This window comes from Synchiropus splendidus, chromosome 1 (genome assembly GCF_027744825.2).
Source record: "Synchiropus splendidus isolate RoL2022-P1 chromosome 1, RoL_Sspl_1.0, whole genome shotgun sequence".
Lineage (NCBI taxonomy): Eukaryota > Metazoa > Chordata > Actinopteri > Syngnathiformes > Callionymidae > Synchiropus > Synchiropus splendidus.
Window position 1 is genome coordinate 6,213,539 of NC_071334.1, and position 19,152 is coordinate 6,232,690.

Sequence of the window (19,152 nt, forward strand, 5' to 3'; positions counted from 1 at the left end):
AGAGTGGGAGAGTGATGTTAAGGGGGTCGCACTCATACTTGGGTCCTGATGATGGTGAACCTATGATAGCCGATAATCGGCTCTGAAAACGGTCGGGCCGACATTCGTATCTTCAGTCAGTCGACAATCTTCAATGTTTACGACCTAAGATCTTTATGTGTGGAACTGTGATGTGGGACAAAAAACATAAACCCCCATCATCTGACTCACTTCCATGTCTCAAGTTCTGTTTTCGACTTGCGATGTTGTCTCCAGGCTACAGGCAGAGAGTTGCCCGACTGAGCTCGATTAAGGTGTAGAGTGCGATCGTGTCATGTTCTTCCAGTTCACATGCAGTGGAGAGAAAATCCAACTATGAGTGGTGAACCTCCGTGACAAGAGGTGGCGCTGTGAGCTCTTCAGTCAATTCCTATGACAGTAGAGGAAGAGCAATCAAAGCTGACAGGTAGCAAGGAGTTGTTTTTTATATTGACAGCGATCGTGCTAACTAGTTTAACTTGGCACAATTATCAATGGCTGATTTCTTTGCTTACTTCATATGTGTGGTCTCTGACTGACAAAATCATTGCTGAAGATTTAAAAAATCCTGGTGTGTGTGCCCTCCTTTGATGTCGTATCTGCATTGAAAGAAAGTGGACATTGTTATACCAAGTGTTTGGCTACTCTTGGTGAAAGCCCTCGATAGTGACCACTTCCTCTTCACTCTGAATTAACCTGACGGGATTTTATTTTTGCTACTATCCAACTTTGGGGTCCAAAATTGTTTTGAAAATCCCCTTAATGTGCAGGATATGTCCCTCAAAACCTGCAACATCATGACTTCCAACCAAAAAGAAATGTGAGGTGGTGTTATGGTTTTTATTTTTGACAAAATGAGCAGCTTGTTTTTTGTCCAGTCAAAATGGTGGTGAAATGGTTCTTAGTGGTGGAGGGAAAGAGAGGTATTTAGTTTTATTTGACTGTAAAATGATGCAGACAACAAGGTTGGCGATGACCCTGGGAAGCTGGGATTGTCCCTTAAAGGATCCAACAAGGACCTTCTCTGTTGAAGAAGATTTTGTGGCCGACATGAAGTGGTACAAGCATCTCTCCTAGTGTTGAGCCAGAGGATTAGGTCTTGTTCGTGTGCAGCGAAAGAAGAAATACTTCACACGAGGGTCGTGTGCCAGATCAAAGGCGACAGATAACCGTGGTGCAGAAGTGACAGGAATTAATCAATGGATTATAGCGTGCGCACGAGCAATCTGAGGCCAATCAAAGTTCAGCGCAGCACTAGTCAAAACTAAGCAAAGAGAGGCCAGTGTCAAAAGCGAGACATTAGAGGGCTTGTCTGTCTCTCCCTCAGATGAAAGGGCACGAGCCGAGAAGTCTTTTCTTCTGCCGATGAAAACAAGAATCAGCTGGCTAAAAGGTAAAGAGCAGCGGGCTGCATTCAAAGGACACACCTGTTGTTTGGCCTGTCTCAGTCTATCCGTCCATCCCGTCTGACTGTCTGTCTGTCTGCCTGTCTATCAGTCTCACCGCACGCAGACGCAACAAGCGTCAAGTTCAAACAGGCCACCACACCCACAAACACACCATGAAACACACACGCACGCACGCACGCACACTTCTGAATGGACGGATGGAGAGACAGCAGCAAGCGGATGCATTTGTGATGCAGTCTGTTGGACATCCCTTTTCTCTAGAACTGAGCCAAATATCAGGCTGAACCTTCAGGACTCCTTCACCTGATGCGACCGCGTGTTGTGAGATGAAGCTTCTGATGGAACACGCGTGCATGTGTGAGGCATATACTGTTGTAACCATTGATACATACACCAAACACAAATGTGCCACCCAGATGAGGAGGAAGGTCATGTTGCTTCCAGACTTCTAATAGAGCTGGAGTTTCCACAGCATCGGCCTGATGATAGGCTATTACACGCACCCACACGCACACACTCACTCACAGGTTAGTCACATCATCTTAGTGGGGGCCGCTCTTTCCCATAACCCTTTCTCCAGCCGCTCGACCTAAACCTAACCAAAACACATGGCTAACCTGAACCAGGACTCTGAACCAAAGTCACACTCCATTCTCAAGGCAGAGTCACTTTGAAGTCTTCAGCCTCAAATTGAGGCTTGTGGGGTCCTGCAGAAGGGCCCACAAACTGGACTTCACTAGGATAGATATGCTTAAACACACACACAAATAGACACACATTTGTTTTTTGTTTTTTTTGGAGGACCTCTCATTGCCATAGCCCTTTCCCCAGCCTCTCACCCTCGACGTATCCAAAACACTTGGCCCACCTTTACCAAGACTCTGGGCCCAACTTAAGTTAAATTTTAATGACCCAGTTATTTTGAGGTTTTCACCCTCAAATTGATGCTTAACCTTTTGGACCGGCTATATGAACCCACAAAGTCATATGGTCCTCACAAGGATAGTGTTTTATATATATATATATATATATATATATATATATATATATATATATATATATATATATATATATATCATAAGGTTTTTTTTTGTTTTTTTGTTTTTTTTGGGTCGTTTATACCAAGAACATATTCACTTGTTACTAAAATAACTTCATTTGTGTTGTTAGAATATATGTATAAGTTCTTATATTGCAGTCAAACGTGACTTATTTCCGCCCCACAGTTTCACCACCACACGATTGTGCTACATGAAGTGTCTATTACAAAGACACTGTATCTGACAGGTGACGTCAAAGAAAGCAGATGACATCACTCGAAGAGTCACCACCCCATAACATGTAATAATCCATCTGGCTGAGTGAGTGGCGAACAGTGAGTTGAAATTAAGGCCTGATTCTTCTCCTCCAGCAGTTTTGCGAGGCAGGGAGGTGACCCAGTGCTCAGATGGATTGGGAGGGAGGGGCTAAGTGGTAGATCTGAGGAGGTCGAGAAGTAAGCGAGTCATTGCTATAAAAAGGACAATCTGGAGACATTTTTAACTTAACAAAAAGAGTTGTTTTGATTTTGTTCCATACGACAGAAAAATGGCCGACCTGGACTTCCAGCTTGTCAGGTTTCTGCAGCTACTACACGGCAACACATGGTTTCTGAATGTCAGTTTATGACAATTTAGTTAAGTTTGCATTTGTATCACCAGTGTACAAGAAAAACCTACTGAGGATTGTTGTTCAAATAACACTGTATCTTCTTCTTCGTTGGGCTTCTCCCTTCAGTGGTGGTCACAGTGGATCATCTTCCTCCATCTCCCCCTGTCCTCTGCTTCCTCTTCTCTCAAACCTACAGACCTCATGTCCTCCTTCACCACCTCCATCAATCTCCTCTTTGGCCTTCCTCTCCACCTTCTGCCTGGCAGTTCCAACCTCAACATCTTCATCTACCAATGTCCTGGCTCTCTCTCTCTCCTCTGTACATGTCCAAACCATCTCCATCTAGCCTCTCTGACTTGGTCTCCTAAACACCTGAGCACATGTGCTGTCCCTCTGATCCTATCATCATCCTGCTCACTCCCAGAGAGAAGCTCAGCATCTTCATCTCTGCTACCTCCAGCTCTGCCTCCTGTCTTTTCCTCAGTGCCACTGTTTCCAAACCATCCAACATTGCTGGCCTCACAGGCCTTTTGGACACTTTCCCTTTCATCCTTGCCGACACCCTTTTGTCACACATCACACCTGACACTTTTCTCCAATGATTCCATCCTGCCTGCACCCGCTTCTTCACCTCTTTCTCACACTCTCCATGGTCCTTGACAGTTGAGCCTCAGTACTTGAAATCCCCCACCTTCTTCTTCTACCTCTGCATCCTGTAACTTCACCTGTCCACTTGGCTCCCTCTCATTCACACACATGGATTCCGTCTTACTGCAGCTAACCTTCATTCCTCTCCTTTCTAAGGCAAACCTCCACCTCTCTAGCTGATCTTCCACTGGCTCCCTGCTCTCACCACAGATCACAATGTCATCTGCAAACATCATCATCCAGTTCAAATAACAATATATACATGGAAAAAAAACTCAAATTAACTTTATGTGTGATGGCCTTAGTATTCAGTACTGAAATGCAAGTACCCGTACACTACTCATTTTGGAAAAACAACTGGTGTCAGTGCATCCCTAATGAGAAGTAAATCTCAGTCCAAGCTTCAGGTGTGTAGACGGCAGACTTTAGTTGCACACGCAGTGGATGTGTTCCTGTCATTTAGTCATGATGATGTGTTTTCCGGATTCTTCTGTGAAAAAAAACACATAGAACCTCCATCATCCAATGCACTTCCATGTTGTAAGCTTCCCACGTGATGTTTCCTCGTAGTTTATCATGTGTGATCTCGCAAGAGGATGAGCTTCTCGATCAGTGGTGAGGCAGAACCTTTATGTGGACCCAGTTGCAACCCATCCTCTCTCCCATGGCGTCATATATTGACGTTGGGAAGATGGACTTTTGAGTCCTATACTGACGACGAAGGCAGCCTTCAGCGTCGCATGTTGACGCACCTAGAACGCTGCATGGGAAGGAAAACGCTCTTTTAGTCCACAGAAACCTCAATGTGTCTCAAGCATTGTTCTGATTTCTGCATGTTTCTTGCCTGTTTTTTTCTGTTTCTAATTTTGTTGTTTCTGACCATCGTGTTTGTGTTTCTATTTTCAGATTCACCTTTGTTTATCTCCGGGCTTGATGGCGCTTTTTGTTTGGACTCATTCCGCTTTTTTTTAAAACATTTTTTATTGAACTATTGTCAAAATGAAGAACTTGCTCCTCTATCCCATCGTCTCCTTGTGAGTCTTACATCAAGCCTTTGGCTTCCGCTCCACTGGGCTCCATCACAGTCATGATGCCTCCAGCTCATTGGCTCTCCTGTCACCCTCTTCATCATAAGTGGACCAACACAAAGAATTGACAAACATAAAGTCATTTTTGTGACTCAGTCAAGCTGTAAAATGGTTGACTTGATCATCTATTTTGGCGAAGGGTACTGACCAACAATGCACACATTACCTGTGGACCAATTGGTCACACGCTAGCTTTGGTTGGTGATGTCATCCTGGGCCACTTGACATTGGTCGCCTGCTCATTTCACGCAAACTAGATCCTGCAGATTTTATTGGACATTTCTGTTCCATCTTCCATTACACATGCCTCAGTCACCCTTCCTGAGAAGACAGTATTCACCGACACACACACACATGAGCACACACCTAAATACAGCGGCTCTCAACAGGTGGCTCCAAAAGTGGGTCACCAAGCCACTTTCAATGAGTTGTGGGCCTTTTTCCTGTCAAAAAAACAGAATTTTCTTTTAGTTTTTCAGAACTTTGAGGCAATGTTCAGTCAGCATTTTCCCCTTTAGCATTTATTTTATTAGACAGCGCAGAATTTATTCCTTGATTTGGGTCACAGCTTGTAATTGCAGGTGTATTTATGGTGTGTCCCAGAGCCTGACACACACTTGCCTTTGACCTGCTTCTCCATGTTTGATTTGACTGTAGTTCTGATTTCCTCTGGCCCTTACTTCGCCAGCAGCACAATGAATGAATGACAGTATGAATGAAAGAATGAATGACATGCCAATGCGGGGCGGGGGTGAGCTGTGCGCCATTTACACCTCAAACTGGCGTTTCTCCATTTTCAGATGTGTCATTGAAGTGTCGGCCTCCTTTGATACTTTAAGTAGGTATCACAACAAAAGGAGCAACAAATGGCTGCAGTCGCACTGGCGGATTGTTGCTCTTCCCGAACAGCCAGTGAGCAGCACAGGGGAACAGGAGGAGGAGCGCCCCACCCTCTCTGGGGCAGGTAGGGTTACTTGAGAGAGGATTCTCTTCCCCCAGACTCAGTTTTGCCCCTGCTGGCCACCGAGGGAACTGCACTCTCCGTATCACAAGGTGCTATTAAATCAAAATTGGTGCTGTTTTGGAAAACATTTTCATTATTATTTTTTATTTTTTTTATTAATGCTAAAGTGCAAAAACACTTGCTTGTTTGTCTTTTCCATTCAAGAATTTACTTTTCACTTTTATGAAATTATTCTGATTTAAAAAATGTTCAGATTTGCTTTTAATTTCTGACATATTTAATTCCATATGTCAACAAATTAATTTTACACGGCTATTATAAGTTAAAATGAGTTGAGTCATGGAGGTGTCGAGGGCTCGTGCTGAGGCAGAAAGCTGAACTGAGTATCTGAGGTACTTCATTTCTTCCTCAGCTGTTTCTGGTCACTGTTATTTTGGGTGGTGTCAACAGGGTTGTGTGATGTAGAGCTGGCACTCACTCACCACGGCCCTCGCAGTGTAAACAAAGCGGTGGCCCCTCACATTGATGTTCACCTTTTCATGATCCATGGTGGTCTCTCGCACCTGTAGTTCCGAAACATGTTCCAGTGCAGGCCAGTTGGACGGATTCAACCCAGGATTATAAACACACGCAATATCAAAAATTACGAATCAAATATTGGGTAAAGAAATAATTAAAAATGCAAAGTGAACTAAGGGAGCTGATGCCGGTGCTGATCTAGTTATTTAGACTCCATTTTTGCTTCTGAATTGACAACCTCTTAAACATATTTTCAAATATTGACAATGTATCACACGCAACAAGTGATGTGGTGTGGCTGCTTTGTTAAAAAATAATGTCCTGTGGATCAACGTCATGTCACAATTCTCAGGCACCACAGCACAAACATGGCAAAACAGGAAGTAAAAATTGCGACAAAGCATAAACACTCAGACCGAGAGTCAAAAGAGTCGCCACGATGTAGGAAAATCCACCATCTGGCCCTGCATCAACCTCCAGCTTCTCCTTAAGAGGTGGAGGTTCGATACTATCTATATCTGCACTGATACTATCAAGGAAAACAAAATTTAAAAGCATGGCGACACCCCATGACATCAATGTAATGACGGCCCAGCAACCGATCGCTTCACTGTGTAGCTGAATAAAGGACACAAGTCAAGAAAAGACATGCAGACAGTACAATATCTTGATTTTTAATATTTTTAAATTGGAGATTCATTTTGTAATTTCCAAAACACAAAGAAAAGCACGACCACAGAGCCAGGAACACGTTTATGAAAACTGAATCAGACTTGTAGAAGCAGAAGTTAAACTCCAAAAACAAAAACAGAATCAAAAGAAAAGCAATGAAATGTCCACATGAAGCAGTTCCATTGTGCTGCTGGATCTTTCAAGATTGTGTTTAGGTCCAGATCTTAGTTTACAGCAGCAGAGCTGCCAAAGAAAGGGAACTTGGTGGGTCCTGTCTTAACTGCATGGACTAGAGGGTCCTGTCCAAAGCCTTCACTAACCCAGCTGAGCGAGGTGACGGAGGACATCATCTTACCAGGGCCGGACCCAGCAGCAGGGATGTTTTGGAGCCCACATCGGCCTCACGCAACATTGTTACGAACTCTTCTGTGAGAGCTCATGGCGTGAGGGGAAACCCAAAAGCAGGAAGTAGTGAGAGGCAGCCTCGAAAATTATGCAAAGAAGGTCTAGAATGGCAACACAAATGGGATGCAAGTCCAACAGGAATACCCAAGGAAGCATCCAACGGAGGGAGTACAGGTCCAGGGAGTTGTCAAAAAAGTCTGGTGAGACACGGGCACGAGTGACGACAAACTACAAAAGAAGATAACATAAATTATGATGGATTTTCTAAAATTCTCAGGTGCAGGAAGTCGCTGACAAAATCAAGAGCATGGCGACAGCCTCCGTGACAAGACTGAAAAACAAGTGGACCTGCGATCAAAAATCAAAGCATAAACTCTCATATTGTTCCTGCCTCATCTAAAGACAGATGTTGGCGGATGTAGAGTCCCATTCACACATCAATATCTGAAATCCATGTGGTGACTTGAGATGCATTCTACTGCCATGTGCATTCACACTTTCTCAACTGAATGTCTAAAAGGTTAAAGCCCTGTGCACAGGAAGACGGACTCTCCTCTCTCAAGTCTTTCACCCCTGAAGTCATCACTTCATCGGTGGGCATTCGGGGACAGATGGTGATTTCATTTGAATCAGTTGTGAATGACCATTGGCCCACTAGCTCATAAAAATGATTCATTTTTGGGGCGAAAATGTGTCACTCGAGATCAAAATAAAAAGAGAATTTAGCAAAGTTAAAGTGCGAATAACTCGCTTGCCAGGGCCAATGGAACGTGCAGAGCTCATGATCCCTGCCGTCCCTGTCCTCAGGTGTGACTTGTGATGACAGCTCAGCCTGGATCTCAGTCCAAACTAAAGTTTCTATTCTGCTCATTCCGTGGCGCAGCCGCCGACAGGACTGGTGTGGGCACCAAGGTGTTTGCACCGGTTTCTCGTGGATGTTGAGTCGTTGCAAAACACTTTTTGAAACCAGCAGCAAGAAAGATCAGACAGGAGAAGATGCGTCTTCATGTGTACAAGGCCTAAACCAACGTGAAAAGGGGGCCATTGTGTCACACCAGCGGTGAGAACCGTCTGCCCCCCAGAGAGCATTCTCATGGGAAAACTAACACCTCACTACTTCTCTCCCATCTTCTCCCCCTCTTCCCTCTACTCCCATAAAGACAAGAGACCTCTCAGGCCATAAGGGTGGCGAGGCAGCTCCGTTTGATCCCCACGCCATGTTATCTTCACTCTGCTCCATTCAGCCGCTGTGGACGGGGTTCAGTGGAGTGAACCGCTTGTCTGCCCACGGGGACAAAAGTCCGCCTGCTAATTGCTGCCACATCAGATGAAGAGTGGCATCCTAAATGCGAGCCAGATTGATGGAGAGGGTGAGCGGGCGGGGGGCAGTGTAGGGGGGGGTGTCCAGCTATTCTTCGTCGCTGTCCACTTGTTTACTCTGAGAAGACGGCGCCGCATCCTCTGACCAAGCGGCAACAGATTTTTGAATCCTCTGTGAAGAGAGGCCTGATGCCAGGCGTGCAATTCCAGAGCCTTATAGTTCCGGAGCGGCTCGCTCCTGGAAGCCTCTGCGCGAGAGTAGATTCTTCTCTGGAAAAACAACATGACTGAGTCACCATTTTCCTCTGCTGTGCGAGGACCGTCTCCCTGACATGTTGAGGGTGATTTGTCCTTTGTTTTATTTCTCATCTTAGATGTCGGAGAAGAGACATTCCAGGATTAGTTCTGCCCGTGCGACTGCCTGCTATGTTGTGGGGAAGCAGACGGGAGCTGACCGCCTGTGTGACTGGCTGCGCCCTCATTGTCCTCCAGCAACCTGGAAGATCAGTGGACCAGGACCCGATAACAAAGGCCTCAGAGCCACATCAGTGTGTGTGTGTGTGTGTGTCAGTCACGGCCCAGTGATGTAAGCGTATTGGGGCCTTGCCCAGGTCCCTGCCACATACAAGGACGGCGAGAGAACAAGCCGTCACATCGGTTTTCCAACTTCTGCATCACTTCAGAGCGAGGGTCACAGTGCACCCGTCGCTCCGAGCGGTCAAGTGGCTTCAGCATCCCTTGATTTGTTTCTTCACACTCCTCGCCGCAGCGCCCCGTCACCCTCCCGCAGCCTCCCATTCGCAGGTCATGCATTCCTGTTTTCCAATTGTGTAGCCTTTTTGACTCACCGAGTCTTTGTTGGGGCCACAGATGGTTGTCCAGGGCTTTCAAAGAGTTTATTGATGTGCAGACACCAAATGATGTGGGATCTTGTTGTCAGGGGTCACAACACGCCGCTGTGTGTTCCGGTGTGGCCGCGGCAAGGATCACGTCTTGATCCGCGGTCACGGCAAATCTTTAAAAGCAACAAGACAAACAGATCTCCGGGACGTGGGGCTCATCAATCAGGCCTTCCTTAGCAGTGTTTCGGCCAAGCATGGAGGCCTGTCACTCACAGGTAAGTAAGCTCTTAGTGGCAGGAAGTCCAGGTCAGAGCCTGTGGACCTGCATGGCACTTCACTCTGACAAAGGTGACTCACACATGAAGACTCCAGATGGGAACAGATTTTCACACTTTCTACTCTTAAATGTTTCTTTTACCCGTGAATAAGTTGTAATACAAGGACATGACAAAACTGCCGGATAAATGCTAGCTAATGTTAGCCGCGGACGTTAGCTGCTAGTGGACGTTTTGCCAGCTATATCTACAATATACTTTAACTAGCGGATACTGTTTGTTAGCATCTCAATGATAACACACCAAAGACCCACGGGAAACATATAGAATGACTACAAACCCTGTTACGTGAATATGAAAAATCTTATCGTAGAAAATGTAAAAATATTATGTCGACTTCCTCATCCATCTGTCAGTGATGATGCGTTTCCTTCGTGGCTCAGTTGAACCACCAGCCCTTAGAAATGAAACCCAACAGAGTTCATCTCTTCAAGGGAAGGTTCCAGTCTCGGTTTCCTCTTCCACTCAGGGCCGGCTCTTGGCATAGGTGTCACATGCGGCAGGCAGAGGGATCAGAGGCTGTAGCTACTCACATGACAGACCTACAGGTGATTTTTAATATTATTCATTTCTTATTCGTATTGAGGGATAACTTTATGTCATGAACCAATATTCATCTTTAAATGGGTCTCCCACCTTCTCCTCAGGACCTGGCCATCTGAGACACTCATTTTTAAACTTGTCCTTTCAAGTCAGCCCCCAGTGTTCGCCCCAGTATTGCCCTCTCATCCACCCTTTACTCAGGTCTCCTGCTTCCTCTCATGCATTCTGTCCAGCTGCAACTGACCATCATTCCTCCATCTTAACTCTCACGACAGCCATGGTTCTCACAGATGAAGTCCTACTCTCACCTTCAAGCTCTTGTCACTCCTGCTGCACCCAGTTCTCGTGCATGTTCTGCACCACCCTCACAGACCTCTCGGATCCTCCTGACTTCCTCACACAGCACCAACCTTCTCTCTTTCAGAAACTTTCCACAGATCCACCAAGCAACTCCTTCTGACCTTCTCTGTACTTGCTCTTTCTGCATATGAACCCATCCTGCTGCTCACTGATGCTGACCTCTCCTTTCAGAGTGGGCACAGCTGCTGAGTCACACATCTTCACCGTGGGACTTGATCTTTCTATCGTTGGTAGATCGCTCTTTAATTTGAAACTTCTTCTCACCTCATCCTCGCAGTCTTCACTGCTCTCCTAATCTCTTCCACTCTTCGTTCTCTTCCGAGCCGCCGTCACTTCCTGGTGTTTCCACCTTCCTCTCTTACTCTACGACACATCCCTGACCTCGATCTCTGACCGAACCTGTTAGTGCTGCGAATGTTCCTGAACTCAGCTTTGTTGTCTTTGTTGCCCTCCCTGGCCTTTGCTACTGCTGTCTTTTGCTAGGTAAACATGACAGAGGAGGCTGGGACTTTGATGTGCGGAGCGGATGACGTCACGTGCCACCGTCGGGTCAGCAGCTGGGGGAAGTGGACAGAAAGCACGGGTGTGGAAGTGAAGTCCATCAGCACATGATAAGCTCACGTTCCCGCAGGGAGCCTCGGGCGTTAGCTAGCGCTGCTCGTCTCCTTCGCATCTGACCGCTTCCATCAGCGTCCTTTGTCACTGACTCAGGAGTTGGATCCAATGAGGGTCACTCTCTCATTACTGCCGATCTCAACTGACCCATGACCTCTGGTCTTCCCTCCGTTTTAAGTGTTTTAGTCAGTCTGCAAATCATCTCAAATGAGGCTGATGTGTGAGCTGATGAGGCCGAGGAGGAGGAGGAGGAGCGGCGTGGTGTCTTCTTGGAAGAAACTGAGATCATTCATTCTGTTCAAGGATTCTGAGAGGAAAGAAGAAAGTGAAATAACATTTGCGTTTTAAGCTGAAGGTTGTCGGATGGGGGATGCAGCGGTGGTGGTGGTGGATTGGGGGGGTCATAATAAAAGTAGAGCCGAGGATTAAGGGACAACAATGAGTTAAATGTTGCCCCTCTAGACGGCATGGAGGCCAAAAGTATCGCCCCATAATTTGTTGAGAATAGTAAGTGTGTGTGTGCCAGTGTGTGATGCTGAAGGGTCTCTCCAGTGGGAATGGAGGGCCCTCACTGTCAGACTGGAATCTGAAGAGACCTCCCAGAAAACCGTCTCACTGTTGGTCACACTGGGTCTCACACAGAGACAGGTTGGTATCGCTAGCCTTGTGGGGACCTCACATTGCCACAACACGTCCCCCAGGCTCTCACTCTAAACCAAGCCACACCAAAACACATGGCGAACCTCAAGCAGGACTCAGTTATAATAACGCAGATATGTTGACGCCCTCGTCCTCAAATTGGAGCTCAACCTTTTGGGTCCAGCAAAAACACTCAACACATTTGAGTGTTCTCCCCTAAATTGGACCTCACGATGATAGATATAATCGATCGCTCATTCTTGGTTGAATCGAAAATATGACCTAAATTGACCTGAGGGCGGTGATGCCATCTAGTGGCTGAAACCACCGGCAGGGACTCGGTTCAACAGGACGGTTTGCGACCCTGGAGCGCAGCCATCTGCTCGTCTCTGCCGACTGAAAGTTCACTTCAGCCATTTTTGTCTGCACACTGCCATCTAGTGGGCAAAATGGAAACACTCCAACTACCTCGTGTGTTGAGCGTGGCTTCTGGGAGATGAAAAGGATCAGAAAATGTGGATATTTGGAGAATCAAAGCGGAGATTATTTCCTATATAACATGCATGAAGAAAACAAAAACAGAGCTAAACTGCTCGGAGTATATCCACTTAAGATTAGAGCCTGCTGCTAGACCCAGATGTATATCCGTCTTTAGGACGTTTTTTCTCATGCAACTGAGAGAAAACCAGTAAATAATAGGCGCATTACGTCAGATTTCCTCACATGACAATCATGGCGGATGCAGCAGTAACGTCCGACCTGCAGCATTTATCTCAAGTCTACAACCGGCTCGGAAAATGTTTCTGATGCATTATCTTTCTCTCTGACGCTCCGACCCCCTTCTTTCATATTGTACCACGCGTGCATGCATAATAATCAATAATCCATGATGATAATAATAATGGTAATGATGAATCTGACCGGGCCACGATGTTATGCCAGACACATCAGTACAGCCAGGCCGATAGATGGCGCCACTGTCTGAATAATCGAGGAAGTTCGTCTCACGTCCGGCGGAAGAGACGTCACAGTATTTCTGAAGCTGGTCGCTACGAAGCTTCTCAGGCTGTCAGTGGCGAGATTACTCCGTTATTTTCAGGATGTTTGGCGAAGAAAACGACCTATTTGATAATATTTTGCTGGCAGATGAAAGGTGAGTTGACCGGTTCTGTTTATCATTAAACGTTAATTGGAACGTCGCGACAAGCTGGATGAAAAGTGGAGAAACATCTGTTAGGAGTGTGGAAACATCGAGAAAGACAAAGATTTTGGGGATACTGACGAAAAGTCGTGGTACTAACTGTCATACTTTATTTTAGTCATGACCCCAGAATTGATTAATTCTATCTTTTTCCTTACATTTGTGTTAAAGTTCAAATAAATAGCCGTCTACAGTGGTTGGCTTGTTTGCTTTGACTCTACAATGGCTCACACAAATGTACTTTCTGGAGCAAACACCATGCACACAACATGCACGAACACACAGAGGTCCTCAGAGTGACAAGCACACGCTCACACAAAAGAAGAACCTGAATTTGCAACCTCAGAGAACATATCTGAAGGTTTAGAAGAAAGCAAGTGATGAGGAGACGGCTGAAATTATATAAACAGTGGTGCCTCGGTCTTCGAACGTCCCGGAATTCGAACAAATCGGCGTTCGAACAGGGTGTCACATGGGAGGTGCTCACTCTCCACACCTCCGAGGCTGGAGCGCACACTCCAGGGTTTGATGTCCTGTTGTGGGCTGGAGCTGGGACAGGGATGAGGCGAGTCTGGGACAGAGCGTGACTTGGTTTATGACTTTGTCACAGCCAAACTGCACAGAAGCGCACATTCAGAGCTGGACACGCACCGGGCACCTCTTCACTTCTGGAGAGACGTCACTCACTCGGCAACCCCTCCCACATGCAGCGGCCACACACATAGAGGAACAGCGCACCTGCAGCAGACACTCTACATTCACTCCTACAAAAGACTATTTTAAGGCTTGGAACGCATTATTTCTTTTTCCATTCATTGTAATGGGAAAAATCCATTCAGATTTTGAACAAATCACTTCTCGAACGGCTGTCTGGAATGGATTGTGGTCGAGAACCAAGGTACCACTGTGTGTGTGTGTGCGTGTGTGTTTATACATATATGTGTATATATGAATGTATATGTATATATATGTGTGTATGTATATATATGTATATTTATGTGTGTGTATGTATGTATATGTATGTATGTATATATATATATATGTATATATGTATATGTGTGTATATATATATGTGTGTGTATTTATATATATATATATATATATATATATATATATATGTGAATTAATGAGATGCAAAACCAGCTGTGTCTTCTCATTATTGTGTAGTGTGTGATTGTAGTGTCTAGTGATGGGCAAATAAGACCTCATAAAGCGTTTGGACACAATGTTACAACACTGTGTCACTGAATACTGCCACCTGCAGGACAGTCAAAATCCCTGCAGACCACTGACGACCTACTGTATACAATGAAATCATTTATAAGTCTGTTATTATAAGTCATTGTATTCATATTGTGTTATTCCATATCTGTAAATAATCTGAACGTGTATTATAATGTGAAAATGCTGTGAATGAGGCGGCTTGTGGGCTTTTTTCTTTTATTTTTTTTACAAATTTGTATTTACAAAAATGTGTTTTTCCAACATTTTAGAATTTTCGAAATTAAGTCTGTTGCGTTTCTTGCAAAAAGGTTAGAGTTACCTTTAAATTAATTTGAATTAGAATGGAACATGACAAGTCGAAAACCTGAGACAAACTGGATAAAACAAGAGGGTTGAAAGAAATACATTATTCTCCGATAGGAAATGTGATTGTCTTAAAGCTGTACGTACACCAGTGCTCTGTGAGCTTGGTTCATATCACAGAGTCACGTCACTCTTTGAGGGATGACTTGACAACACGCGAAAGTTGCTTTACACTTGAAAGCTTGCTTTACGGGGACTGACTGGTGTCATGCGCGTGCAGGTTTCGTGGTCAGGGCTTCCAGGAGGGCTATGAGATCGGTCACTGCCGAGGCCTGAAGAATGGCTACAAGCATGGAACATCCCATGGGGCCAAGCTGTCCACTGAGGTGAGTCCTCCTTGCATCAAGTCAGGTTGGTAAAGCATTGCCACATTCCTTCTGAACATTTTCCTCCTTTAAAATGGACATGCAACTTCTACAGAGCAAATCCAATGTGAGGCGCATTTTTCAGGACCGACAGTTGATGATCAAAGTTTGTGATATTGCAGTTTATTAAAGGGACCCATCCTTTTCCAACGTCTTTGACTCGTGCAGACTCACCATGGACTGGAGTCAATGCTGACGTGCTGCTCACATTGGAGCAATACAATGTGCTGCTATGAGATCTGGCAAACTTGAGTTCATTTTCATATTTTAAAGGAGACTATACCGTAATTTACGGACTATAAGTCGCTACTTTTTTTTTTCGCGGTCTGAGCCCTGCAGCTGATACTAACCGCTTGGATACTTTATGGATTTTTACAGGCTGAAATCAGATGAAAACAGAGGCTTTTTATTGACCTTAAAGCGCTCAAAATGCGCTGTTTTCACCCATGTGTCCACAGCTCCGTCAACAGAGTCGATCAGTGTTGATCGAAGAAGCAACTGAGACCGGCTGTGGTGTCGGAACTTCGGGCATTATTTCCGCTATTTCCTCACTCTTGATGCTGGACCCTGTTTTCAAAACTAGTCTTGAAAAGCATTTTTAAGCCGCTGCAGCTTATGTAGGAACAAGATCTGTTTTCCTTCTTAACTTTAGTGGGCGGGTCTAATATTCCGGCGCATTCTATAGTCCAGAAATTACGGTATGTCATATCGTGTAGAGCTGTGTACTTGCAGGTATCTTGCGATACGATGCGTATCCCGATACAGTGAGATGATACGGTACATTGCCATACTTTAAGTTCAGCTATACATTGCAATAACCATCATTTTATGGTGGAAAATCAGATAATGTGGTTCAAAATCATGTGCATGAAAAGAAGTTAATACACGTCACAAATGCAGCAGCACATGCAAGTGTTTATGTATTAAATATTGATGTAGACGAGTTAAAATGTCAAGACAATATCACACCATCAAATATTGTAGCAATGTTTCATCAACAATATGGATACAATATGGCAGAATCAAGTATTGCGATATTTGATCACTGTTTTCTTGCTCCCCTTATACTGTATTGTCTGTGGTATTTGCACCTCACATGACTGGAGACGAGCTGTGTATCACAATAGCATTGTACATGTTTGTACTGCCAGTTATTAAAGTGAAAATAGCAAACATGGCTCCTCACTGACCAGTGCAGCCTCAGGTCCGTAAACAGTCCCTGAACATGTGAGACTTGCTTGGCTCTTCTGACCAATCAGAGAAGAGCGAGCCAGAGGCCAGAACCGAGTCTTGTCTTCTTCGCTCCAAATCTTCTCCTGTCTGGCAGATTTCCTTCTACTATGGCTTTGCTTTCACGTGGAAGTGTCTCCTTCAGGACAGTCCAGATCCAAAGTCCAGGTGCGAGACAGTCTTGTCCATCACACACGTCTCGCTTTTCAATGACTCACTTGTAGCTGACTCCTGCTGTGACCTTCTGCTGCCAGGAAGCGCTTGAAAACACTGGAAGCCCTCTTGGCTTTGATCCAGAACGTAGCACTGGACGACCCACAGTCGGAGAAACTCCAGGAAGACATGGAGAAGCTGAGGTCCAAGTTCAGGCAGGTGTGTCACCATGTGTTTTTTTCCTCTAGATTCAGTTTCATAAGAAGACTCCAGAGATCAATACTGGAATCCCAGTCTTTTATATATGGATTCAGGAAAGTGTGTTTTCAACCATCTGTATCCTCCATTGTCTCTTACTGCAGGTGTGTTCGCTGCTCAACGTGCCTGCCGACTTCAAGGACTACGTCCTGACCCCTGAGTCCAAGTCTTTCTGATCACCAAGAGACGCTCACTGGGACTGAGCTGGCCACAGAACCAGGACACACCTCACGCTGGAGTCAACTCTCCGCTCCTGACCTTCTCTCCCTGAGGACTGACGTGTTCTGTAGAAGAGCCAGGCTTCTGCTGGCTGTGGGCCTTGCAGACCTTCAAGTTGTGTGACATGACTTTAATAAAGTCGCTATATGTGAGCTGGATTAATACTCCAGAAAGAGTCTTGAGAAAATGCTGTGCTCAAGACTAGTGTTGGGTGGATGAGGCTTCACGAAACAGTGCCCTAACTTTCAGAGGCCACTAGATGGCGCTCTTGCTTGACAAATGGTGAGGTTTCATTGAATTAGTTGTTCATGTCCAAAAATTTTACACCAGACAGCGCCATCTGGTGGCCTCTGAAAATCAGGACACTGTTTCATGAAACCCAATTGACCCTTCAATACTGTGTCATTAAGCTTCATTGACCCATCACTTCTCAAGACACTGAATTTCAGTCCCTCCATTTGGAGATAGTTGGATTCCGAGCATGTATGTATGCATGAGCGGGTTTGTTTTCCTCCACCACAACCAGACACCTGTCACCTCTTTTGTGTCCTTCTTCAGGAAAGGAAAATAAACCCAACTTTTATTATGTCTGTCGTGACTATTGAGCCATTATTCACCTCATCTAAAGCCTTTTGAGGACCCACTTTTCGGTTAATATGATGGCTTTCAACCTCCTCATCTGACAGGTTCACGGTCAAATTCCAGTTCACATTAGAGGAAAGTGGCACCAAGTCAGATGCACTGGCTGCATGTGCAGTAGTGTGTGTGCTGTGTGTGAACAGTCACTCTGAAGGCTTTGGAAAGAGGAGGGCCGACTGAGGCCCCACCAGAGACCCTGGGCTCCGACAGTATTCCAGAGTCCTTTACTAAGCAACTGCAGAGGGAAGGGAGACGGCAGTGGTCAGGGGCGCGGAGAGAAACAACAGTCCTGGAATGCCGCCGGGGAGGAGAGCGAGGCGGAGGGCGCCGTGCGTGGATTGTGAGGAGCAGGTGGTGAGGGCTGACATGAAAAGCAATGGTGACAAACGCAGCAGCTCTGCCGGCCGGCCGGCTGGCCGCCAGCAGAAAGGCTGAATGGGACGCCGGAGTTGGAATGCACCACAAGCACACGAGCAGGAGGAGGAGGAGGAGGAAGAGTTGGCAGGCCTTGCTCCGCTAGAGCCGCTCTTTTCTGATTCAACTGTTGAGCAACGGGCAGCATGAGGGTCACCTGGCCACATTTGTCCCCCCGCTGCGGTGACTTGGAGAGTACATGTATTTATTTATTGGCCCAGACAAGAGTGTCTGTGTTTTTTAACCTCAACATGTCATTACAAATAGAAGGAAATACTTGCACCCTTTAAGGACAGGGTTGTGAAATGCCACGTGTGGGTTTGTATGTGCTGTGTAGGGGCCGGAAGGCAAAAGAGCCCACAGTCTATGAGCAGAGTGGACAGGGCCCAGACCCCTGTGGGACTCCTCACTGAGAGGCGTCCCTGTGGACCCACCGGTCGGTGGCCTGCCCACCAGCGCCCAGCTGCCCGGGGAGTCTGCTGAAGATAGCTGGTCTCAGGCCCAGGTCTCGCGGCAGACCTGGGCAAGGTGAGGCGCAAGGGCCATATGCGGCCCGATACCTGTATTTTATGTTATGTTATGTTGTCATTTTCTGCCTTTTTTGTTTGCGCTTTCTTTTTTAGTCTCCACATCAGCAGTAAATATAGAATGTTTTTGTTTTAAGACTGAAATTGTCCTCTTTTCATTGGCCATTGTTGAGTGTTTTTTTTGTTCCTCAAGATACATTTGAAGGAATATTGGAAATATATTTTGAAATAAATTTTATTTGGAACGTCTGGTCCATACTTATGTTGCTGTATATTCAAAATAAATGCGTATGAAATGAAATATATCACTAGGTCTATATTTACACTTCTTAACATCCTTGCCTGCATTTAATCTTTCTTTCTAGGTCCTCGTTACTTAAGTACGGAAGCTCTGAACTCTCATGGTAAGTTATTTTTATTTGTGTATTATCTCATTCATACAAGAAGCTCCAGGACGACATTTCAGACTTTGTCGTCCTGGAGCTTCTTAACATGGTCTTCTGAAAGTCTGCAGCTTCTCAAGGAGCTGTGC

General features: G+C 45.6%; 1 protein-coding gene across 1 annotated transcript; it reads left to right on the plus strand.

The window, feature by feature from the left end:
- Positions 1-13,047: 13,047 nt before the first annotated feature.
- lto1 (LTO1 maturation factor of ABCE1) lies at positions 13,048-17,821 on the plus strand. The gene is made up of 5 exons (XM_053884490.1): positions 13,048-13,180; positions 15,036-15,141; positions 16,508-16,578; positions 16,665-16,782; positions 16,926-17,821. The coding sequence occupies exons 1-5, from the start codon at positions 13,128-13,130 to the stop codon at positions 16,995-16,997; spliced, it is 420 nt and encodes a 139-aa protein (XP_053740465.1). The 5' UTR covers positions 13,048-13,127; the 3' UTR covers positions 16,998-17,821.
- The last annotated feature ends 1,331 nt before the right edge of the window (positions 17,822-19,152 follow it).

Bases quoted from the DNA above. Each gene is read 5' to 3' on its own strand.
- lto1 (XM_053884490.1), top strand. From the start codon at position 13,128: ATGTTTGGCGAAGAAAACGACCTATTTGATAATATTTTGCTGGCAGAT. The intron at 15,142-16,507 runs GTGAGTCCTCCT...CCTGTCTGGCAG, and splicing joins GGGCCAAGCTGTCCACTGAG to ATTTCCTTCTACTATGGCTT. The intron at 16,579-16,664 runs GTGCGAGACAGT...TTCTGCTGCCAG, and splicing joins AGTCCAGATCCAAAGTCCAG to GAAGCGCTTGAAAACACTGG.